This window comes from Vulpes vulpes, chromosome 4 (assembly GCF_048418805.1).
Source record: "Vulpes vulpes isolate BD-2025 chromosome 4, VulVul3, whole genome shotgun sequence".
NCBI classification, from domain to species: Eukaryota; Metazoa; Chordata; class Mammalia; order Carnivora; family Canidae; genus Vulpes; species Vulpes vulpes.
In genome coordinates, this window is record NC_132783.1 from 24,859,786 (window position 1) to 24,886,583 (window position 26,798).

At 39.2% G+C, this 26,798-nt stretch overlaps 1 protein-coding gene across 1 annotated transcript in view; it reads right to left on the reverse strand.

The window, feature by feature from the left end:
• LOC140598729 (rho GTPase-activating protein 20-like) overlaps positions 1 to 26,798 on the reverse strand; it is a 53,269-nt gene that overhangs the window by 24,645 nt on the left and 1,826 nt on the right. Inside the window, exons 2-6 of the mRNA XM_072757257.1 lie at positions 24,803 to 24,923; positions 17,293 to 17,399; positions 13,906 to 14,052; positions 11,686 to 11,800; positions 760 to 1,069 (exon numbers count right to left, since the gene is read on the reverse strand). Of these exons, the coding sequence (XP_072613358.1) occupies positions 760 to 824 (65 nt within the window). The 5' untranslated portion in view covers positions 825 to 1,069; positions 11,686 to 11,800; positions 13,906 to 14,052; positions 17,293 to 17,399; positions 24,803 to 24,923. The remainder of the gene's footprint in view (positions 1 to 759; positions 1,070 to 11,685; positions 11,801 to 13,905; positions 14,053 to 17,292; positions 17,400 to 24,802; positions 24,924 to 26,798) is intronic.

The window sequence follows — 26,798 nt, forward strand, 5'->3', positions numbered from 1 at the left end:
TGGGAAACTGATGCAGAGGGAGGACAGTTTCAAGGACAAAGCCCTTGGGCCTGCCAATACTTAGAGGTGTGGTGGAGAAAGAAGCAAAGCTCATTGTGAGCCATTAGGTAGGCAAAAGCCAAGAAGCCAAAGGTAGAGCACATTACAAGAAGGTGAATGAACAACAACAATAAACAGGACAACTTGTGGCCTAATATAAAATAAAACAACGTGTGAAGAATCAATTACAAATTGCTTTTATGTTAAGATAAAATGAAGATAACTGAAGATCCTGGAAGTTGACCCCCATCTTATCTAATTCAATATTCAAAATTGGGGTAAAAATTCTCAAAGATCAGCAAAAATATTGGAAACCTCAGAAAGTTTCTGAACACAAGAGTTTAGCTATTCCTTGGCTGAGCTCTGACAGGAATTCCTGGTCAAAATAGGTACTAAAACAACACAATTGAACAGAATGTAAAAATTCTTTCATAACTAGGACAGGTATTTTCATAGACCCACTGAAAATTCTGTCTCATGGAGAGAGAGAGTTGGCTCTCTCGTGGAGCCAAGAAAGTGTCTCCGCCTCCCCCAAGGATGTATAAAGCCTGCTCCCTTCTGCTCAGCAGCACTGAATCTTAAGAACAGGAGCAGCTTTTCAGGAAGCTGGTGCTGAAGTGACTACTTAGTTTCTATGTATTAGAGGAAACAAAAGAAAACAACAGTTCCTGTTATTGCCGGTCTGTTTGGATGATCAGAAATAGTGTATCAGAAGACTACCTCATGCGCTGAAGCCTTGAATGACCACCTGTAAGCTCAGCATGCTTTCTGATTGACGGGAACATCCTTTTCTCTTCAATTCGTGGGACGGGAAATCAAGGGAGTCTACAGCACTTGGCAGAGTACTGTCAACTGCTTGAAGCCTCAAGATTCCGCAGCGGTCCGCGGTCACTGCCATTATGATGTCACAGATTCAAAGCTCATGCTGTAACTGCCAAACTGACATACTGGTTTCCTTTTCTTGGCCTCCAAGTTTTGATTTTTTAAAAGTAATCATTTTATTTTGAGATAACTGTAGATTCGTTTGCAGCTATAAGAAATAACACAGGGAGATGACATCAGTTTGTTTTACAGATGGAGTCTTCCAGAGACACTTCCATCACCACAAGGGTCCTTCCTATTCCCCATTTACAACCACACAAATTTCTTTCCCCCTCCACCACCTCCTTAATCCCGGGCAATCACAAAATCTGTTCTCCATGTGTAAAAGGTTGCCATGTCAAGAATGTTATACAGATGGGATCACATAGTTTATGACATTTGGGGATTTGCTTTTTCCCATTTGGTGTAACTGGAGATTCATCTAGATGGCTGCAAGGATTCACAGTTCATTTCTTGGTGTCCCTTAGTAGTACATCATGATATGGATGTATCACAGTTTGTGTAACTACCTGTTGAAGGAGTTCGAAGTGTCTGCAGGTTTTGGCTGTCACTAATAAAGCTACTATAAACATCTGTGTACAGGTTTTTGTGTCAGTGTGAAGTCTTCACTTCTCTGGGCTAAATGCCCAGGACGGGAAGAGCCAGGTCATATGCTAGCTATTTTGTTGTTGTTGTTGTTGTTGTTGTTGTTTTTATATTTTTTTCTTAGGAACTGTCCAACTGGTTTCCAGAATGGCTGTGCCATTTCACATTCTCCCCAGTACTGTATGAGTCGTTCAGTTTCCCCCCATCCACACGAGCATTTGGTGTTGTCATTTTTTATTTTAGCTATTTTGATAGCTGTGTAGTGTGATATCTCACTGTGGATTTCACTTGCATTTCCCAAATGGTTAGTGATACTAACCATTGATTTGCCACCTGGACATCTCCTTCAGTGTCCAAGCACCTACAGGAGCCTGTTAAAAACATGTTACATGAAGACAGTGTTCCCTTTCCACTAGGAAACTGATGATTTTACAGATGATGAGGCTCCTGCGCATACAGGTTGGGCTCTGAATCCAAGCAGCCGTGACGTAACATGAAGGATTCAAATCCAGCTGACTCAGGAGGTCACGCAGCTTCCTGTGAGGACCCCCCACCCCCACTCTTCCCACATGGACAGTGTCTTTCTTTGACAACTGTGGAGGACTGAAATTTGATCCTACAGACAAAGTTTGTGGTTTCTCTTACAGGCTCCTGTAACAGGCATGTGAAAACCTATCTTTTATGCCCCACTAGACTCTAGGGACCTCAAGGAAGGAGTCTATGTCTGATTTATCATTAAATTCTCACAAACATTGACGCATCAGAGGAATCAAAAAATTCTGTATTGAACAAGTGAATGAAATAGTTTTCTGGCAGGGATGGACAGGGGAAAAGGCATGACATAAAATAGTCTTTGTCTTATTTACTTTATTCATTCAACGGATAGTGTTTGAACCTGTACTAGGAGAAAGGCACTTGATAGGTCTGGGCAACAGGGAGCCAGGCCCAAGTCTCACAAAACCAGGATTTAAGTGAGGAGGGGGGAAGACAGATATTAAACAGAGAATGCCATCAAGAACTGCCTAACACAGCCTCTGGGAAGTACTGCAGAGGAAAATTAAAGAGTGAGATGAGAAATTTAGAGAGGGACTTGACACCTGATTTCAATTATGGAGAGGAAGACTTCTTTGACGAGCTCATTTGAAATGACCTTTAAAGAATGACTTGGGACTACACAGAAGAGAGAAAGAGGAAGAAAGGGGCAAGGGAGGGAAGATACATTTGTCAGTTGAAGGGACAGAATGTGACTAACTGATGTTTCAGAAACATGGAAGACTTTGCTGGATTGGAGACACAGGCAGAAGGTACAGGAGAGTGAAATCGGCCTGTAAATTAGGTAGAGGTGAGAGCACAAGTCCTGGTAGTCCTTTTAGACTTTATTAAGGCTTCTCATCTTAAAACCAAACTAACACAGAAGTGGCATGTAGATAGTGGCCTCCAGGCTTCAAACCACTTTTATTAAATTTTTATTATTTATTTTTTTAAATAAGTTGATTTTTTATTGGTGTTCAATTTACCAACATACAGAATAACTATTTTATGTATTTGAGAGAGAGAGAGAGAGAAAGAGACAGTGCATGGGCACAAGAGGGGGAGCAGAGAAAGAAAGAGAGAGAGAGAGAGAGAGAGAGAGAGAAGCACAAATGGTGCTGAGTATGGAGTCTGACCTGGGGCTCTCTCTCATGATCCTGAGATCATAACCCTGAGCGGAAATCAAGAGTCAGAAACTTAACCAAGTAAGCCACCAGGCGCCCCTTCTCACCACTTTTAAAGGACAAGTGCTAGTCTGGCCATGCTTGACTGTATTCAGAACCATGGAGGCTCATTGGGCAACACTTTCTGGCCTCCCATCAAGCACCTGTCAAAATCTATTTCAGGTAAAAAATAATCTATTTCAGGTAAAAAAATATAGGCAGATTTCTCTCTGCACCTTCCCCAATTCTCAGAATATGTCCCATTCTCTGCGTCTCCCTTCAGAGAGGTTAGAGATTTAGAGGCCAGGAAAACTTCTCTCCTTTTAGAATCTCGTCCTGTTGATCAATTCTGATATGCATCAGACTCACTTGGGAGGCTTTTCAGGCACTCATTCTGAAACTGCCTCCCCCAGAGCTTCTGATTCATCAGATCTGGAAAAAGCTCTTTGAGTGATTCTTACATGTAACCAGGATGGTGAGTCACTGGTTTTAAGGAATTAATTGAGAAAGATACAGTTTTTGATAGCATCTTCTCCTTGTAGTAAAGCAAAGGAGAGAAAAGTTTGCCTGAGAAAGCTAAAGGGAGCTTTCTTTTACCATGTCACAGTTACCTTTGCAGTAATAAAGCTTAATTTCTTCCATAATACCATTGTGATTTATTTTAATTTGATGAATGAGCTCTAAAGAGAATAATAATGATGGGGTCTGTTTTCTTTTTTCAAGACTTTATTTATGTATTTATTCATGAGAGACACAGAATGAGAGAGAGAGAGAGAGAGGCAGAGACACAGGCAGAGGGAGAAGCAGGCTCCATGCAGGGAGCCTGACGTGGGACTCCATCCTGGGTCTCCAGGATCATGCCCTGGGCTGAAGGCAGCGCTAAACCACTGAGCCACCTGGGCTGCCCGGGTCTGTTTTCATCTATTTCACCGAACACCTATGTTTTCACCCTAAATATCAAATAGAAGAGATACTGTAAGGTGATCTTTATGCCCATAATACCGTATTATTGATCTATTGTCCATTTTTGTCAATACCATACTGTTTTGATTATTACAGCTTTGTAATATATCTTGTAATCTGGGACTGTGATACCTCCAGTTTTTTTCTTTTTCAAGATTGCTTTGGCTATTTGGGGTCTTTTGTGGTTCCATACATCCTTACGAATTACTTGTTTTAGTTCTGCGAAAAATACTATTAGTACTTTGATAGGGATTCCATCAAATCTGTAGATCATTTTGAGTATGGAACATTTTATTAATACTTGTTCTCTCATCAATAAGCATGGAATATTTTTCCATTTGTGTTGTCTTCAATTTTTTTCACCAATGTTTTATAGTTTTTCAGTGTGTATATATATATATAGGTCTTTCACTTCCTTGTTTAAGCTTATTTCTAGGTATCTTATTATTTTTGGTACAATTGTTAATGGGACTGTTTCTTAATTTCTTTTTTTGCTCTTCATTATTAGTGTATAGAAATGCAGTGGATTTCTGTATATTGGTTTGTATCCTGTGACTTTCCTGAACTCATTTATCAGTTCTAGTCCGTTTCTGGTAGAATCCTGAGGGTTTTCTACATATAGTATCATGGCACTTGCAAATAGTGAAAGTTTTACATCTTCCTTACCCATTTGGATGCCATTTATTGCTTTTTCTTGTCTGATTGCTGGGGCTAGGACTTCCAGTACTATGCTAAATAAAAGTAGTGAGAGTGGAAATCCTTGTTTTGTTCTTGACCTTGGGGAAAAGCTCTCACTTTTTCACCATTGAGTATGACATTAGCTGTAGTTTTTTCACATATGGTCTTCATTCTGTTGAGGTATGTTCCCTCTAAACCTACTTTGTTGAGTTTGTATCATGAATGGATGTTGTACTTTTAAATGCTTTTCTGCACCTATTAAAATGATCATCGTTTTTACCCTTCTCTTGTTGATGAGATGTATTATGTTAATGGATTTGTGAATATTGAATCACATTTGCATACTAAGAATAAATCCCACTTGATCATGGTAAATGACTTTTTTAATGTATTGGTGGATTTGGTTGGCTAATACTTTGTTGAGGATTTTTGCATGTATGTTAATCAGAGATATTGGCCTGTAGTTCTCTCTCTCTCTCTCTCTCTTTCTCTCTCTCTCTCTCTCTGTAGTGTCTTCATCTGGTTTTGATATCAGGGTAATGCTGCCTTCACAGAATACATAGAAGCTTTCATTCTTTGTTTTTTGAAGTAGTTTGAGAAAAGTAGGTGTTAACTCTTCTTTATATGTTTGGTAAAAAAAAATTTTAAGTATTTTATTTATTTATCCATGACAGAAAAAGACAGAGGCAGAGACAGAGGCAGAAGGAGAAGCAAGATCTACTCAAGGAGCCCGATGTAGGCCTCAATCCCAGGACTCTAGGATCACAACCTAAAGGCAGATGATCAACTGTTGAACCACCCAGGCGTCCCTACATGTTTGCTGAAATTTACCTATGAAGCCATCTGGTCCTGTACTTTTGTTTTCTTGGGAGTTTTTTTATTACTGATTTGATTTCACTGCTGATAATCAGTCTTTCAAATTTTGTATTTTTTCCCAACTCAGCATTGAGATGTTATATGTTTCTAGGAATTTATCCATTTCTTCTAGGTTGCCCAATGACTTTGCATATAATTTTTTCATAATATTCTCTTAAAATCCTTTATATTTTTGTGGTATTGTTATTTCTCCTCTTTCATTTCTTTTTTTAAATAAATTTATTTTTATTGGTGTTCAATTTGCCAACATACAGAATAACACCCAGTGCTCATCCTGTCAAGTGCCCCCCTCAGTGCCCACCACCGAGTCACCCCCACCCCCCGACCACCTCCCCTTCCACCACCCCTATTCATTTCCCAGGGTTAGGAGTCTTCATGTTCTGCCTCCCTTTCTGATATTTCCTACCCATTTCTACTCCGTTCCATCCTAGTCCCTTTCACTGTTATTTATATTCCCCAAATGAATGAGACCATACAATGTTTGTCCTTCTCCAATTGACTTATTTCACTCAGCATAATACCCTCCAGTTCCATCCACGTCGAAGCAAATGGTGGGTATCTGTCATTTCTAATGGCTGAGTAGTATTCCATTGTATATATAAACCACATCTTCTTTATCCATTCATCTTTCGATGGACACCGAGGCTCCTTCCACAGTTTGGCTATTGTGGACATTGCTGCTAGAAACATCGGGGTGCAGGTGTCCCGGCATTTCATTCCATCTGCATCTTTGAGGTAAATCCCAGCAGCGCAATTGCTGGGTCGTAGGGCAGGTCTATTTTTAACTCTTTGAGGAACCTCCACACAGTTTTCCAGAGTGGCTTCACCATTTCACATTCCCACCAACAGTGTAAGAGGGTTCCCCTTTCTCCTCATCCTCTCCAACATTTGTGGTTTCCTGCCTTGTTAATTTTCCCCATTCTCACTGGTGTGAGGTGGTATCTCACTGTGGTTTTGATTGTATTTCCCTGATGGCGAGTGATGCAGAGCATTTTCTCATGTGCTTGTTGGCCATGTCTATGTCTTCCTCTGTGAGAATTCTCAGGTTATACTACAAAGCTGTGGTCATCAAGACAGTGTGGTACTGGCACAAAAACAGACACATAGATCAATGGAACAGAATAGAGAATCTAGAAGTGGACCCTCAACTTTATGTTCAACTAATATTTGATAAAGGAGGAAAGACTATCCACTGGAAGAAAGACAGTCTCTTCAATTAATGGTGCTGGGAAAATTGGACATCCACAAGCAGAAGAATGAAACTAGACCAATCTCTTGTACCATACACAAAGATAAACTCAAAATGAATGAAAGATCTAAATGTGAGACAAGATTCCATCAAAATCCTAGAGGAGAACACAGGCAACACCCTTTTTGAACTCGGCCACAGTGGCTTCTTGCAAGATACATCCACGAAGGCAAAAGAAACAAAAGCAGAAATGAACTGTTGGGACTTCATCAAGATAAGAAGCTTTTGCACAGCAAAGGATACAGTCAACAAAACTAAAAGACAACCTACAGAGTGGGAAAAGATATTTGCAAATGACGTATCAGATAATGACAGGAAATTTGCATCAGCTCTCAATGTGGGTAGGAGACTCCTGATACTTTACAGAACCAGATCTTAGGTTTTAGACAGGCTGGGAGTAAGAGTCAGGACTGTGAAAGTCTAATGATTCCCCTCCTAATGTCCAGTGGTTCACATCTCTTTGATAGATACCAGGCTATGAATTTGTGGCTAAACATTTCCACTGCCTTCTAAGCTTGATACCCATCCTGGATCAGTATTATGAGTAATTTCTATCCTGATTCTGGCACTCTGGATTTTCTACTACCACTAATTGATCTCTATAAAGAGGGAAAAAAGGGAAGCCCAGGCCTTGGCAGTTGAGTGTTCACGCCACTACCCTTTGCTGCCCTCTACTGACCATATCTGGAAATTACTTTTAACCTTCCAGGTCCTTGTCCCAAAGCAGATAGAGATACTGCAGTGAGTGAAACCAGGCACACAAAATTTGAGATGCACCAAAAAACTAAGTAAAGAAGATATGATATTTTAATGTAATATTTTTAGAAGTCAATTTTCAAAAAATACATGATGAACAAAATACCGAAATGTACCCTAAAACAGTACTACTAGCTTATATGTACAAAGACCCTGCCATCCATTTTTCATTCAAGAAAAAGGTCTAATACCACAGTGGAAAATCATGCTACCAGCGCTGATGAACCTTTTTCATCACTCGCATATTTGGGAAAAAGACCCAGAAAATTTAGAATAAACCAAAAAAAAAAAAAAAAGGTGCAAGTGGAACAGATATTATAACAGTAGACTCCTGAGAAAAACAAGAGAACGGAAAAAAAAATTAAGAAAACAAAACCAACAAACATCTTTAGAGTCAAGAAGCCAAAAAAGAGGTGGCTACAAAATAAGAACAAAGGCAGATAAATATTTCTTGTATATTAAAGGTATCATCGACCAAATTGAATAGAAAGTCTTGAAGATTGAGTTCAAGGAATCCTATTTGACCTTGACACTTGGAACATTCATCTTTCAGTTTTCCTGACCTAAGGTTACCCTTTTTTTTCCTCAATAACTAGACCTATTTAGTCCTTCAGTAAGGAGAAAATTAATCATTGGAATAACAGAAAAGCTATTTTAATTGGTAGAATCAACATACAAACAAAGCTTGGAAGACAACAAGTGTAAAAGAGAATCTGACTAATATTAACACTGATAATATGAAATACTGGAAGTCTGAATATTAAAGCAGCAGAGAGATATGGAAGATAATGTCACAGATTTTTCTCACCTATTTATTTATATAGCAAGAAATCAATTATATACCGTGTAAAATTGATGTAACAAAATAGAGTTTAAATATACTCTTTAAAATGATAATCACCAGAAATATCAAAGCAATGTAACTGGAAAAATGTAGACATGGATGGATCAAAGAAATAAGTTTCTCATCTTCCAATAGATGCTATCTAAGGTTGATAAACAAGATAAAAGGAGAAATCAAGTATTAACACATATTTCAGGGGTACTGTGATAACCACCAGGAGAACAGAAAGTACTTAAAAACAGGGAGCTGGAAATAAGTCGGGGAACAAGTTCAGGCTGAGAATTTACTTTTCTCTTGGTATCATTCTCTACTGCTTGATTTTTAAAACATGTGTATGTATTAAATTTAAGTTTAAAAGTTAGAAGAAACAAAACCAACTCGACTTTTTGCAGCTGCAGCTCTTGGCACCACTTCCTTCCCATCTGCAATCTCTCTCCTCACACCAGTAGTCCAATCCTATGGAGGCAGGAAGGAATAAGAGACTAGAAAAGTTCCTGTCCTGGGGATCCCTGGGTGGTGCAGCGGTTTAGCGCCTGCCATTGGCCCTGGGCATGATCCTGGAGACCTGGGATCGAGTCCCACGTCGGGCTCCCAGTGCACGGAGCCTGCTTCTCCCTCTGCCTGTGTCTGCCTCTCTCTCTCTCTCTCTCTCTCTCTCCCTCTCTCTCATAAATAAATAAAAATTTTTAAAAAGCTTCTAAAAAAAAGTTTCTGTCCTGAATTTAAGTTTTTTGGAATATTTTTGTTTTGTGCTTGGGTTCTATCTTTTCAATGTGCAACTCTTTGGAATACTAACTTTTGACTACTTTAATCTGTGATATCTAGATCCTCTTTAAAGTTTTGCTAAACTTTGTTATCCTTCTTTTACTTCTTGACAAAAGACTAATCTTGACTCATTGCCTCTTACTGTGATCACAGTATTTTATTTTCTTAGAATCTTGATTCTATCCAACTACTGCTTTGCCTGGCCGAACTCAACCTGCCTAGGTAGGAATGAAACATCTATGGAAGAGAGATGACAATTATCATTTTCAGAAAAAATAAAACTTCATATACTAGTAAAACATAGCACTAAGGGAGTAGGATGATGTTCATTATCCCATTCCTCATGCATTTTAAGAGGAGAGTGTACTTCCCTGTCCTAGAGAGAACAGACTTGGGAGAATGTGACAGGAGAAATTCTCTCTAGACTTGTGGTCTCACAATCTTGTACCAAAGTAGCCAAAACACGAGACACAAGACACAAGGAAATGAAGAAACCAGAATACCTATCTACATTTTTGAAGAAGGCAATAATGTCTCAAATGTCACTCTCTGAGAGAAAGTAGGTAATATATATGGGAGACCACTGCACACATCACCAAAACAAAACAACAGCAAAAGCAAAGGAATACCTATATTAAACATGGGGAAGCACAACTATTGATGGGCACTTTCTGCTCAGTCATACAGATTCACAGGCCATGGATTCAGTGCTGGTGCAGCTGGCTGGCTTGCCACCGGACCTAGACCAGGTCCTCGCTGTCTCCAGCATAGGTGCTACTAAGTTATCTGCTGTGCTCCGATAGCAGTATCAGATGACATTACATAGTCACTTAATTGGGGTACCACAGTTTTGTTTGTGACAACTTCTATAGTGGACAGTTTCTTTTGTGACTGCTGACCCCTTGGAGACTAGAACTAATTAGAGATTTGAAGCAACTTTGAAGAGGCTGAAGAAGCTATACTCATTCCTGTGAAATCCCAGGACACAGCTGCAGCTATAGGAACCTCGGCTCTAAGTAAAAGCCTCTGGCTTACACTGAGCCAATTGTATAAAATGGAGAGTGAGAGCATTTGGACTTTAAATAAAAGCTCCATGAGCTTTTCCTTGCAAGGGGATTTAGTTTGTGGGGAAGTTGAGTAACAAAAATCAGTTTCATATTGTTCAAATTTGGGACATTTTCATATTGATATAGTTCTCTGTATTCATTTCATAAAATCTGGTGAGCTATTTTGGACAACATGACTGGGCATAATTAGTGATAAGAAATAGAATTAGAGAGTGAACTTTCAGCTTAGTACTATCTGACTCATGGTGCTAGTCTTTTATGGGCAAAAAGCAAAATGCCCTTCAAGAAGTCCCAGAAGGACTCTGTGTAGGGAGAAGCAGACATGGGGTCTGTGTGAGCACAGCAGCACTGTGAGCATGCACCACTCGGCTGAGAGGGACAGCTGCCTGGTCCCCTTCTGATGCCTGAGTACAAAGGGTTATGACATTGTTTCTCAGCCTTCCATCATGCGTACACCGCCTTCATGACTTTTCTACAAATACATGTTTTTAAGTATTCAGCATGGACTTTACAATCTTTGCTCAGGGTAATATGTGTTAAAACATGTTAGGAAAAAAAAAACAGGTATCTTTCTGACTACAGATGAAAATGCATACATAATTAATAAAACTGAAAAAAAAAATGCCTGGGAGTATGCCTACTTAAAACAACTCACATGATGCCAGTGGAATCCACAATGTAATATATTTAAAAAATTAAATAGCTGGCAAGCATTAGGAGGGATGCGTGTTATTCCCCTCTTCAGGATTCGACTCCAATCCTGATGACACAACATGGTGTTGGAGAAGAGATTTGGGGTCGCTCTCTTCACTTTCTCACACCATCCCAAGCAACGTAGAGCAGACCTTTTTAAGACCTATAGAAGCTGTGTAGAGCTTTTGTACTTAAAGAGTTTCTTGGTCCCCTATTGGAGTGGGCTTGAGTGAGGACAACTGCAGTTGTCTGGCCATCCCATGGCTTGTTTATGGAGATGCAGTAGCAAACCCTGTTTTTGCATGACGTCTAAGCCTCTACCCAGCTTTACTAGGGAACCCTGTAATTTGGATGATAACATACATTTCAATTGCCTGCTGTGTCCCCTTTCTCGAACTGGTTCCAACCCGTAAAGAAGCCCAAATTCCAACACAGCATGTAGTTACATAAACAAGTGAAAGAATGAGAGAAGAAAACATTGATGGAAGAAAATGCATGCTGCTATTATACAGCAAAAATACTATGTATATATAAACATTTAATGATAGCTTATTTTGAAAAAGTGTTTTTTAAAAAATGAATGCAACTCAATACTCAAATAGTGTTGAGTTCTCCTTCCCCAACTTGCAGGTACAGTCATGTAGTATTCCAGTCTTTCTGGCTGAGTCCCTGCAGCTGGAGCAGGGCACCTTCCGCTGTTGCCGAGTTTCTGAAAAACAATGAGAAAGAATATTGGTTTAGGGTCAGGCCTGGGGCTAGATCCTGGATGTCTGAAGTTCAGCAAATTACCTGGCCTTCCTGAGTCTCAGGTTTTATACGTGTAAAATGGGAATAACCCCTCTAGATTTGCTGTGAGGATTAAGTAATAATGCATGTGAGTCAGTGACACTGCCGTTCAGAAAGAAATTCAGATCCATGTCTAGGTATCCACTGGGTATGTCCATAACTAGATAGTTTTGGAAGAGGTTTGAGATCTTTCCCTTGCATGGATAGTGGAGTATGTGTGGTCGTGCCTATAATCAGAGGCTTTTGTTAGCACAGATAAAATGCCAAAACAATAAAGATTTTGATGTCATGTGTTCCTTTGTGCAAACAAGCTTGCCTAGCAAAATGGTCCAGATAAACACAGATGAATGGAATTTATACAAATAAATGAAAATTATGTTTCTCTAGTATAAAAATAGATCAAATGGTAAGAGCACAAAAATAGGTGAAATGGTAACATAAACTGACTTTTGTAATCAGAGGGTCAACTCTTGACATTTTCCTCTCTAAGCTTTTTCTGATAGTTTTGTTGCTAAGGCTACCATGTTTTTGACAGATTGGAAGAGGACTGTCAACTCTAATGAAGATTAAGTAGATTTCCCAACGAGATTTTTTAAAAATAAACATCAGTTAATGCTGCTGGCTTTCAAAGCCATATTCATGAAGAATGGAAAGATCTTTAAAGAGTTGCTCTTAGAGACTCCTAAATCTGGGAAATGAACAAGGGGTAGTGGAAGGGGAGGTGGGTGGGGGGATGGGGTGACTAGGGGACGGGCACTGAGGGGGACACTTGAAGGCATGAGGACTGGGTGTTATGCTCTATGTTGGCAAATTGAACTCCAGTAAAAAATAAATAAAAAATAAATAAAAAACAAAGATCTGCTCTAAGAAGGTGTAACTAATAAAATTTGAAATTTAGCAGCATTTCTATTCCATAGTTATTCCAACACACAAGTTTTTATCATGGTTACATTGTACAAAAATAACTTAAAACAGAGCTTTACATATTTAATAAAAAGATGAAGATATTATTATTTACAACTTTAGCCAAAAATTAATTCCCTAAAGAGTAAAAGGTTATTTAATGAACAATTCTTTTGACTGGTTGGGAAAGTGTTGCACAACGGTTCACAAATTCACACTTGATTTATTCTTTGAACGATATAGATAACTTACAGGATTCAGTCCTCTGTCTTTTGGTTCCTGCCATTAATTGGTTAAAGTCATCCGAGGACAGTGTAATTACAACGCTCCCAAAGAAACCTGGAGTTTTGTAAATACAGTAAATGGAAAGTAATGTGTTATGGACATTCAATTGCTAAAAGGATGTAAAAGGGTAGGAGCCATTAGGAAAGGTGAATACACACTTCTCTTGATGTGCTTGCTGAGGAGCCAAATGAGCTTCTTGATCATGGACAGAAGAGACCACCTAAAGTTTAAAAAATGTAGAGCTGTTTGTGTGTCCATTGATCCTGCAATTCTACTTGTGCACTAAAGCAGGAAAATTAAATGAAAAATTACCTAGCCAATACACGTGCTGTGTTTTCTTCCTCTGATGTCTTTATATCTTTGTAGCCAGAAATCCCAATGTTAATTTCGAATAGGAAAGGCTGAATACTAAAGTTAAAAGTTCACCTTAATTTGAATATTGTAGCATTAGTGACATCTGATGGAAAACGAGTTACAGGGTAGCATTATTTAGGTATCCTGATCTTTCTATCACTTTCATCAGATTTTCGCACAGCCCTCTCCCCACGTCCATGGGAAGAGTGTACTTTCTGGCCCCATTGAAGTTTGGCTTAGCCTTAAGACTTACCTGCATCAGTGGAATATGGGCAAAAATGTCAGTGTGAAAGTTCTGAAGATAAGCTTTAGGAGTCCTGGTGAGCCATTGCCCCTTCAATAATAGAAGGAGACACGTGCCCTGCAGATTTGCAGGGGCAAAGAAGAAGACAAGCACTCCAGATAACCCACAGACTACACGGGAAAAAATTGTTATTCTATGGTTGTTTGTGCAAAAGCCAATTAATACATGAGACTATTACACACCTCTGTGTGAATTCCCATGGAAGCTTGACTCCTCTCTCCAATTGATGACACTGGGAGAAGATTCCTGGAGACGTGTGGTTCAGTCCCTTCTGGGGCTCTATTTCAGACCCGGATAGGCCCAGTCGGAACATGTTTCCATTCCTCTACCTATGGTAAGCAAAACTGAGTCAAGAGTCCAGGGCAGGCCCATTAGGTTCTCTTAGAATCTTGGGTTCACTGTATAACATGGTGTGGAAGTCATGTAGGGCTTTTTTTTTTCTTCCAAACATTTATTTAAATTTTAATTAACATATAGTGTAATATTGGTTTCAGGAGTATAATTTAGTGATTCATCACTTACATATAATACCCACTGTTCATAGGTCATTTGCAATTCTTACATCTGTTGATTTAAATATCTTCCTCTTAAGGTGGACTTCAAGGTATAGGAAAAGAGGGCAGGACAAGTTTAGATGGAGCCATAGGCTAAAGCTTTTCCGGTTGAGCTTTGCCAATAAAGCTTGTAGCTTGGCTCCCACTCAACTCTAATATATGTACTAGTAGGAGTCAGTAGTGGTATAAGCCACGAAGTATAAGTGGTAATATTAGGACTTTTTAATTTGGCGAATAAAAACAACTGACAGAAATTTAAGTATTGTCCGTGATCTATTAAGAAAGTTGCTACTGGTGAATATTTTTCAGGGAATGACCACATTATTTCTGGTTATTTAGCAGAGGCATTTAGTGTTTCCTAAAGCAGTTACTGCTTTCTAAAAAGAATTTCAAACTTTTGTCCCAAAAGTAGGACCAGATTTTTTAACTCTTCATATTTTTACTGAACTTCCAGTTCTGCTTTCCGTCTCAACCTAATGTTTCATGTTTAGAGGTTACAAACAGCACAGAATTTAAATGCTTTAATCTTACTAGTGTCCACTTTGTAACATACCTCATGTTTGGAAAACCAGACTCTTGACCACACCTTAATTCAACATCATTTTCCTTTCTGCAGAACTGCTTTTCTTATTCAGGAAAAGGACATATGTGGGTGGATCTCAATTAGATAGCTTCAACAATTCTCCAGGCAATGGGCTTTCACAATAGCATTCACTATACCTGTCATCAAATACTGGCACTTATTTGTCTTGCAATGAGAGAATTGCCTTTTATTCTTAACAAGCAGGCAACTGGATCAAAGAGATTAGATTACTCAGGTGAAAAAACAAATACATAATGAGATAAACCTGTGTAGTAACTGCCTGGAAGCTTGCCATCTATTTTCCTCTCCATATCTCAAGCTTCAGAAAGACCAAGACTTTGTTTCATTCATCCTAATACTTGGAACTTTAACAGGTGCTCACTTTGTCATTTCTGAATGAGTGATACAGGCTATGTGTTTTTACTTTATAGTGAAGGTTAATGAGTTAATTCATATAAAAAGCTTAGAACGGTGTCTGATACTAAGCACTTAATTACAAAACAAGGTAACATTTAGAATAGAGATTAGAAAAGATGTCAGAAGTTTGCCTTAAACTGACCCTTAAAAAATAAGGAAAACTAGGCTGGCAATAAAGCTAAGAGGATAGAAAAGTTCTCCAGTCCACTATATGCTAAAATGAATTAATTCCAAATGACATGTATTATTTTATACAGAGAATGATGCTTATTTTAAGTCTAAGGTTATAAGATTAAAGGGATATAATCAAAGCTTGTTCGTTAAATTGAAAGTACCTCCAGATTTATTCAAGTTGGTATCCTTAGGCCTCAGTAGGCACAAGATATTATTTGCTATACTGAATCCATTCTATTATATGTGTTAATACCACACCAATATAAACATATTTAAGACAAATTTTAAACATACATATTTAACTTTATTTCATCATCATTTAAAGCTTGATTTTATAAAACAAAAAAATTAAGAGTTCTGTATCACAGGAATTTAAACAGTGGCAATACACATAGCTTTGTAGGTTCGAGTTCTACAACAAATCAAAATCAAATAATTGGAAGTGTTTTCAATATGGAAAATATACAAATGAAATAAATGGCAGAGACCTATTATGAGCAATGTTTCATTACTTGCAGGTTGTCATTAGATAATTTCAGAATCTAAACAAAGACTCTCAATATTCATACTTCTGTTGCTGTATTTTACATTTAATATCTCCCTACCTATAATCCAGAGGCAAAGTCCTTGACCAAAAGGTCTGATTTAAGAAGGCATTTAGTTTTATGGCAAAAGTTATCCATCTACAGTTACCACTTTCAAGGAATTGACAACAATGCTGATGTGATCTGCTAGTTCCCTTTTGAACAATGTGCAATAATTTATGCCAACCCTGTATCAAGTCATACAGGTAACAAAAAATGGGACAATTATGCACAGTTCAATAGATGTATAATGTTAAGTTTCCCCAGTCTAAAAATTAACCAGTGATACAAAATTTATCAACTATAGTTGACTTGGTTTCAGGAAAACCGCATCTGAGAACTACAAGTACATCACTGTCCTAATCTCATCCTCAGTCACTGGTCGGAATTTTATAGGCCACCATGCTATTTACTTTGTGGATAGTAGTAGTAAATGAATGAAGACAGACTTCCTCAGAATTGGTAATAAACTGTGGTCCCGACTCTTCCCATTATTCAAGGACAACCAAATCTTTCTATAAATCAGTAGGTCAAATGAACCTAAATTGGGGATAAGATCATTAAAGTACAATTATTTTTTGAAAGGTACAAGTATCCTTCCTCTCTCCCTCACATGTGAGCCACCTATCATGTCAGAAAAGCTAGTTTGGCTTGATCTCTAATCAGTTATATTAGCTAATTGCTTTTCTTCAATGGAAATTTTAGTACAGAAAATACTGTACTCCTTTTTACTTAATGAAAAACTCGATTGTTTTTTTTTTCTTCAAAGAGAAAAGCCATTAAAGATATTTGCAGAAAGTATATAATTGATCACGAGACAGCATGAATCTAAGCCAGAGAAAAAGAACATCTTGGTTTTGTGACCGCTGTATCCCAATGCCCAGAACCATGGAAGGCATACAGTAGGCATTTAGGGTATATCTGATGAATGAAGGAGTAACTAAGCCAGAAAAGAAAGACACAGTTATACCTGTCTAAGTCTTAATTATATACAAGGAAATGTGTATAAAATAAAAGTAATGGAAGAAATTACGTCAAAATATTCAGGAGTACTGAATGAAAACTTTCATTCTTTCCCTATTCGGCACTTGTAAATAAAACACAACCAGCATCGCTTTAGATTCATGACGTTTTTCTCACTTATATACCATGACATGGATAATTAAGAAAAAACTCAACAAAACTGTTAATTCTTAAAGTAATAGCTTAATCTTTCCACAACAAATCTGAACCATCATGAAGTCATATAATACTTACAAGAGACTTCCAACAGCGGCAGAAACGTCACGGTAGCTGTGATCTGTCGGATTACGGAGAGGATCTCATCCTGGATGGCCTTCTGAGACTTTCCTCTGGGTGTGCTACTGAAGAAACCAAATGAGTTGATTCATTTTAAGTTTTAACAAGTTATTTAAAACACTGGTAAGATTATTTGTTTGATTAAATGCTTCAAAACTCAAATTAAGGAATGCATTCAAAAGGAGTTTTTAAAAAACAATTATAATTTCACTTATTATTCCAGTGATTAAGGCTGATCTTAGTATCAGGTCATTAAATAACAGATGACCAGAAAACCTGCCAAGTGCTTCAAGTCAGGAAACATTCAGCATATTGTAAAATAAAGATAACAATTAGTATCTAAGATCTTTAATTGGCATAATCATTTTGGCATTTTTAGGAATACATAAATGTCTAATTCTGTAGTGCTTCAAAGAAGATGTTATATCAAGTTGTTTTTATTATTAAACATTTTCCAGGGGAGGGGCAAGATGGCGGAAGAGTAGGGTCCCCAAATCACCTGTCCCCACCAATTACCTAGATAATCTTGAAATCATCCTGAAAATCTATGAATTCGGCCTGAGATTTAAAGAGAGAACAGCTGGAATGCTACAGTGAGAAGAGTTCGCACTTCTATCAAGGTAGGAAGACGGGGAAAAAAGAAATAAAGAAACAAAAGGCATCCAAGGGGGAGGGGCCCCGCAAGGAGCCAGGCGAAGGCCAGGGCGAGTGTCCCCAGGACAGGAGAGCCCAGGCCCAGAGAAGCAGGAGCTTCACCAATCTTCCTGGGCAGAAAGGCCTCGCAGGGAGTTGGAGCAGGACCCCAGAAAGGCGGGGATGCCCGCAGGCTCCGTGGGACACTACCAGAGCAACTGCACCCCGGGGAGAGTGTGCTGAGCTCCCTAAAGGGCTGCAGCGCAGACACGGCTGGACCCGGGAGCAGCTCACAGGGGCTAGGGCCACAGTTCCGCAGAGAGGCGGCTGTGTGGTGGGAGCACAAATCCAACAGCACAGGCCCAGGAGCACAGGGCGCCAGGGACACAGCCCAGGATCCGGCCTCCTCCCGGGACAGGCAGAGGCCAGGAGGGTCCAGGATGGGAAGGACGCTCCTGCCCCAAGCTGAGCAGATCAGCGGCCCCGACCCCGGAGCATCCAGGCCCCAGCAGATGGAGAGCTCCGTAGTTACTTCAGGAGCTGACTCCAGGGCTCCAGAGCAGGCTGCTGCCACTGCAGGTGTTTCTTCTGGAGCCTCAAGGGGTAAACAAGCCCCTCTGAGCCCTGCACCAGGCAGGGGGTAGAGCAGCTCCCCCAAGCGCTAACACCTGAAAATCAGCACAACAAGCCCGTCCCCCAGAGACCAACTAGACGGACAAGTTCCAGGGGAAGTCAAGGGACTTAAAGTATACAGAATCAGAAGATACTTCCCTGTGTTTTTGTTTGTTTGTTTGTTTGTTTTTGTTTTTTGGTTTTTTTTTTGTTTTTGTTTTTGTTTTTGTTTTGCTTTTTGAATTTTATTTGTTTCCCTTGGCTTTTTTTTCCCTTCTTTTTCTTTCTCTTTTTCCTCTTTTTTTCTTCCTTTTTTCGTTTTTCTTTTTCTCTTTTCTTTCCTCCTTTCTCTCTTCTCAATTTCTCCTTTTCCCAATACACCTTGTTTTTGGCCACTCTGCACTGAGCAAAATGACTAGAAGGAAAACCTCACCTCAAAAGAAAGAATCAGAAACAGTCCTCTCTCCCACAGAGTTACAAAATCTGGATTAGAATTCAATGTCAGAAAGCCAATTCAGAAGCACTATTATACAGCTACTGGTGGCTCTAGAAAAAAGCATAAATGACTCAAGAGACTTCATGACTGCAGAATTTAGACCTAATCAGGGAGAAATTAAAAATCAATTGAATGAGATGCAATCCAAACTAGAAGTCCTCACGACGAGGATTCATGAGCTGGAAGAACGAGTGGGTGACATAGAAGACAACAAAGAGGGAAACAGAGGAAAAAAGAGACAAACAATTAAAAGACCATGAAGATAGATAAACGGAAATAAACGACAGCCTGAGGAAGAAAAACCTACGTATAATTGGGGTTCCCGAGGGCGCCGAAAGGGACAGAGGGCCAGAATATGTATTTTAACCAATCATAGCTGAAAACTTTCCTAATCTGGGAAGGGAAACAGGCATTCAAATCCAGGAGATAGAGAGATAGAGAGATCTCCCCCTAAAATCAATAAAAACAGTTCAACACCTCGACACTTAATAGTTAAGCTTGCAAATTCCAAAGATAAAGAGAAGATCCTTAAAGCAGCAAGAGACAAGAAATCCCTGACTATTATGGGGAAGAGTATTAGGGTTACAGCAGACCTCTCTACAGAGACCTGGCAGGCCAGAAACGGCTGGCAGGATATATTCAGGGTCCTAAATGAGAAGAACATGCAACCAAGAATACTTTATCCGGCAAGGATCTCATTCAGAATAGAAGGAGAGATAAAGAGCTTCCAAGACAGGCAGGCACTGAGAGAATATGTGACTTCCAAACCAGCTCTGCAAGAAATTTTAAGGGGGACTCTTAAAATTCCCCTTTAAGAAGAAGTTCAGTGGAACAATCCACAAAACAAGGACTGAATAGATATCATGATGACACTAAACTCCTATCTTTCAATAGTAACTCTGAACGTGAATGGGCTTAATGACCCCATCAAAAGGCACAGGGTTTCAGACTGGATAAAAAAGCAGGACCCACCTATTTGCTGTCTACAAGAGACTCAGACAGAAAGACACCTACAACCTGAAAATAAAAGGTTGGAGAACCATGTACTACTCAAAGGGTCCTCAAAAGAAAGCAGGGGTAGCCATCCTTATATCAGATAAACTAAAGTTTTTCCCAAAGACGGTAGTGAGAGTTGAAGAGGGACACTATATCATACTTAAAGGATCTATCCAAGAAGAGGACTTAACAATCCTCAATATATATGCCCCGAATGTGGGAGCTGACAAAACTATCAATTAATAACATAAATTAAGACATATTTAGATAATAATATACTTGGTGACTTCGATTTAAGGCTTTCTCCACTGGATAGGTCATCTAAGCACAACATCTCCAAAGAAACAAGAGCTTTAAATGATACACTGGACCAGATGGATTTCACAGATATCTACAGAACTTTACATCCAAACTCAACTGAATACACATTCTTCTCAAGTGCACATGGAACTTTCTCCAGAATAGACCACATACTGGGTCACAAATCGGGTCTGAACCAATACCAAAAGATTGGGATCGTCCCCTGTATAATCTCAGACCATAATGCCTTGAAATTAGAACTAAATCACAACAAGAAGTTTGCAAGGACCTCAAACACGTGGAGGTTAAGGACCATCCTGCTAAAAGATGAAAAGGTCAACCAGGAAATTAAGGAAGAATTAAAAAGATTCATGGAACCTAATGAGAATGAAGATACAATCGTTCAAAATCTTTGGGATGCAGCAAAAGCAGTCCTGAGGGGGAAATACATCACAATACAAGCATCCATTCAAAAACTGGAAGGAATTCAAATACAAAAGCTAACCTTACACATAAAGGAGCTAGAGAAAAAACAGCGAATAGATCCTACACCCAGCAGAAGAGAGTTAATAAAGATTCGAGCAGAACTCAATGAAATTGAGAACAAAAGAACTGTGGAACAGATCAACAAAACCAGGAGTTGGTTCTATGAAAGAATTAATTAAGATAGATAAACTATTAGCCAGACCTATTAAAAAGAAGAGAGAGAAGACTCAAATTAATAAAATCATGAATGAGAAAGGAGAGATCACTACCAAAACCAAGGAATTAGAAACGATTTTAAAAACATATTATGAACAGCTATACGCCAATAAATTAGGCAAACTGGAACAAATGGACGCATTCCTGGGAAGCCACAAACTACCAAAACTGGAACAGGAAGAAATAGAAAACCTAAACAGGCCAATAACCAGGGAGGAAATTGAAGCAGTCATCAAAAACCTCCAAAGACACAAAAGTCCAGGGCCAGATGGCTTCCCAGGGGAATTCTATCAAATGTTTAAAGAAGAAACCATACCGGGGATCCCTGGGTGGCGCAGCGGTTTGGCGCCTGCCTTTGGCCCAGGGCGCGATCCTGGAGACCCGGGATCGAATCCCACATCAGGCTCCCGGTGCATGGAGCCTGCTTCTCCCTCCGCCTGTGTCTCTGCCTCTCTCTCTCTCTCTGTGACTATCATAAATAAATAAAAAATTAAAAAAAAGATTATAAAAAAGATTAAAAAAAAAAAAAAAAAAGAAACCATACCTATTCTACTAAAGCTGTTTGATAGAAAGAGATGGAGTACTTCCAAATTCGTTCTATGTGGCCAGCATCACCTTAATTCCAAAAGCAGACAAAGATCCCACCAAAAAGGAGAGTTCCAGACCAATATCCGTGATGAACATGGAAGCAAAAATTCTCAACAAGATACTAGCCAATAGGATCCAACAGCACATTAAGAAAATTATTCACCATGACCAAGTAGGATTTTTCCCCGGGACAGAAGGCTGATTCAACATTCATAAAACCATCAATGTGTTTCATCATATCAGCAAGAGAAAAACCAAGAACCATATGATACTCTCATTAGATGCAGAGAAAGCATTTGACAAAATACAGCGTCTATTCCTGATCAAAACTCTTCAGAGTGTAGGAATAGAGGAAACAGTCCTCAACATCTTAAAAGCCATCTATGAAAAGCCCACGGCAAATATAATTCTCAATGGGGAAGCACTGGGAGCCTTTCCCCTAAGATCAGGAACAAGACAGGGATGTCCACTCTCACCACTGCTATTCAACATAGTACTGGAAGTCCTAGCCTCAGCAGTCAGACAAAAAAAAGGCATTAAAGACATTCAAATTGGCAAAGAAGAAGTGAAACTCTCCCTCTTCGCCAATGACATGATACCCTACGTAGAAAAACCAAAAGCCTCCACCCAAAGATTGCTAGAACTCATACAGCAATTTGGTAGTGTGGCAGGATACAAAATCAATGCCCAGAATTCAGTGGCATTTCTATACACTAACAATGAGACTAAATAAGGAGAAATTAAGGAGTCAATCCCATTTACAATTGCACCCAAAAGCATAAGATACCTAGGAAGAAACCTAACCAAAGAGGTAAAAGATCTATACCCTAAAAACTATAGAACACTTCTGAAAGAAATTGAGGAAGACACAAAGAGATGGAAAAATAGTCCATGCTCATGGATTGGCAGAATTAATATTGTGAAAATGTCAATGGTACCAGGGCAATTTACACGTTTAATGCAATCCCTATCAAAATACCATGGACGTTCTTCAGAGAGTTAGAATAAATTATATTAAGATTTGTGTGGAATCAGAAAAGACCTCATATAGCCAGGGGAATTTTAAAAAAGAAAACCATAGCGGGGGGCATCACAATGCCAGATTTCAGTTTGTACTACAAAGCTGTGGTCATCAGGACAGTGTGGTCCCGGCACAAAAACAGACACATAGATCAATGGAACAGAATAGAGAACCCAGAAGTGGACCCTGAACGTTATGGTCAACTAATATTCGATAAAGGAGGAAAGACTATCCATTGGAAGAAAGCCAGTCTCTTCAATAAATGGTGTTGGGAAAATTGGACATCCACATGCAGAAGAATGAAACTAGACCACTCTCTTGCACCACACACAAAGATAAACTCAAAATGGATGAAAGATCTAAATGTGAGGCAAGATTCCTTCAAAATCCTAGAGGACAACATAGGCAACACCCTTTTTTTTAACTCAGCCACGGTAACTCCTTGCAAGATACATCCACGAAGGCAAAAGAAACAAAAGCAAAAGTGAACTATTGGGACTTCATCAAGATAAGAAGCTTTTGCACAGCAAAGGATACAGTCAACAAAACTAAAAGACAAGCTACAGATGGGAGAAGATATTTGCAAATGACGTATCAGATAAAGGGCTAGCATCCAAGATCTGTAAAGAACTTCTTAAACTCAACACCAAAGAAACAAACAATCCAATCATGAAATGGGCAAAATACATGAACAGAAATCTCACAGAGGAAGACCTGGACATGGCCAACATGCACATGAGAAAATGCTCCGTATCACTTGCCATCAGGGAAGTACAAATCAAAACCACAATGAGATACCACCTCACACCAGTGAGAATGGGGAAAATTAACAAGGCAGGAATCCACAAATATTGGAGAGGATGTGGAGAAAAGGGAACCCTCTTACACTGTTGGTGGGAATGTGAACTGGTGCAGCCACTCTGGAAAACTGTGTGGAGGTTCCTCAAAGAGTTAAAAATAGAGCTGCCCTATGACCCAGCAATTGCACTGCTGGGGATTTACCCCAAAAATTCAGATGCAATGAAATGCCGGGACACCTGCACCCCAATGTTTCTAGCAGCGATATCCACAATAGCTAATCTGTGGAAGGAGCCTTGGTGTCCATCGAAAGATGAATGGATAAAGATGTGGTTTATGTATACAATGGAATATTACTCCGCCAATAGAAATGACAAACACCCACCATTTGCTTCAACGTGGATTGAAGTGGAGGGTATTATGCTGAGTGAAGTAAGTCAATCGGAGAAGGACAAACATTATATGTTCTCATTCATTTGGGGAATATAGATAAGAGTGAAAGGGAATATAAGGGAAGGGTCAATAAATGTGTGGGAAATATCAGAAAGGGAGACAGAACTTACCTACTCCTAACTCTGGGAAACGAACTAGGGGCGGTGGAATGGGAGGAGGGCGGGGGGGCGTGACTGGGTGGTGGGCACTGAGGGGGGCACTTGACGGTATGAGCACTGGGTGTTATTCTGTATGTTGGTAAATTGAACACCAATAAAAATAAATTATTTAAAATAATAAAATAAACATTTTCTAAAATAGACCAAAGGCTTCAGGAACAAAGTACATTTCATTATGAGAGAGAGTTCTGAGTTTACAGGTAAGCATGCCTTGGACAATGCTAAGAATTAGCATATAATGAGGGGGCATTTCCCATCCAGAGGATCTAAGAACTTCAGTTCAGAGTGTCTTAGGAAGTTCATAGCATTAAATGAAATACAGTAGAGCTGCATATCAAGCTAGGAGAACGTCTAGGATAATACTTCATGGTTAAAAGTACCTTGACACAATCCATTAAATGGGCCACCTAATACATCCTAATACACCTAATACATAGCTTACATATAGCACCATAAATACTAACGGTTGAAATTCATGGATTTTAGACTAAGGGCAGTTATGTTAAAAGTACACTATACAAGTCCATAATAGGCATGACTCTTTTGTGAGCACAGTTTGTGAGTCTTATTCTTCTCCACAGGAGATCTAACATAATTAGAAACAAACTACCTTATACGAAGCTAGTTCAATATAGTTAGAACTCATTTAGTCAAGAAAACAAGTTTTGGGAAAAAAATCATGAAAATGGAAGCAGTTTAATTCATACTTACCTGTCATCTTTTGCAGTCTTGTCGCACTCAATATCAACCTGCCACCTTTCAAGGACTTCACTGCTTTCATTATTTGAGATGAATACCACCAGTTTCTGAACTGAACACTTGTATAACCAATCTGCAATATAGAACAAGGCATCTGTTTTGATTCACTGCATTACAAAGTAACTCTTCCCAGGTCTCACTTTCTACCCTTAGCAAATCCTACCACTGGTATTTTGGAACTCCTCCAACCTGTACAGAAAACTTGCCTCACGATAACCTAGCTCCCGTTTTCCAATTCTCAGTATCCATAGCAGATGTAGTTATTACTGAATGCTAAGCACAGAGTAGTGAACATGCAGTATACTGTAATCCAAGGTAAATTGCAGAAGATGAGCATTAATCTAATCATTACAGCAATGAATGTAAATTTTTAATTGTAATAAGTGCTAAGAAGGTGCAGTATGTGATCCAATGAGAGAATATAGGAAAATTTGACTCAGGGAATTCTCACTTGACTTCAGTTCTACTAGTAAATACCATTAAATATGCAAAAGGTTACAGAAAAGGGTACAGGTCTAAAATACTGGAAAGCAAAAAGTATCTGACCAGAGGAATGAAAGGGTAATACAGATACAGTTAAGAAAGGGAGAATGGGGGATCCCTGGGTGGCGCAGCAGTTTGGCGCCTGCCTTTGGTCCGGGGCGCGATCCTGGAGACCCGGGATCAGATCCCACATCAGGCTCCCCGTGCATGGAGCCTGCTTCTCCCTCTGCCTGTGTCTCTGCCTCTCTCTCTCTGTGTGACTATCATAAATAAAAAATAAATAAATAAAAAATTTAAGAATTATTAGATATGCCACAAAAAGCCAAAACAGAAAAAAAATCATTTGGATTTCATCAAAATTAATAACTTTAAAAAAAAAAAAGAAAGGGAGAATGAACAAGGTCGGTTTGTGCAAGATACATAGGGGTCAGACCACACAAGGTCACATGGGCTAAATTAAAGAACTTATACTTCAAGAACCAGGGAAGTCATTACTGTGTCTGAAGCAGGGTGTGATGTGATTAAACTTATATTTCAGAACTATCCTTTTGGCTGTGATGTGTGGAAAGTAGAGTGGAAGTAAAGAGAGGATCTAGGGATGCTAATTGATTAGTAATTCAAGCAAGAGGTACTGAAGGCTTATAGAAGGATAAATTGGGAGAGATGGATCAGTATAGGTAGAGTGAAGAGATTTCGTGGTTAAAATTGTTAAGATTTATTGGATACTTATGAGACTAAGGAAGAGGAAATACTCAGGGATAGTTCCCAACTTTCTGGTTTATACCACTGGTTGGAAGGTTGATCCATTCATTGAGAGAAAGAGAATGGGAATGAGACATGATGCTTACAATTTTATAAGGTTCTATTTTTCTTCTTTTTTAAAGATTTTATTTATTTATTCATGACAGAGAGAGAGAGAGGCATAGAGAGAGAGGCAGAGACACAGGCAGAGGGAGAAGCAGGCTCCATGCAGGGAGCCTGATGTGGGACTCGATCCCAGGTCTCCAGGATCATGCCCTGGGCTGAAGGCAGTGCTAAACTGCTGAGCCATCCAGGCTGCCCTAAGGTTTTATTTCTAAGTAATCTCCACACCCAATGTGGGGCTGGAACTTACAACCCAAGATCAAGAGTTGCATGCTCTACTGACTGAGCCAGCCAGGACCCCCTTAAATTTAGTTTTCAAGTATCACTAGGATAGCCACATGTGGATATCAAGGGAGCCACTTACTATATGAGCAAAGAGAAGACTTGGGTTGGATGTATGTTTGTGAATCAACTACACAAAGATTGTTAGTAAAGTTATGTGTGTGTCAGAAGTCATCTTAGAGATTATAATAAGGGGGCCTCATAATGAGCCCTGAATTAATCTTGGAACTTGGGATAATATACTCAAGAATACACAGTTGTTGTTTTCTTTCAAGAGGCACAAACAATCTTGTAATATTTAGGACTTGTGGGCCCCCTA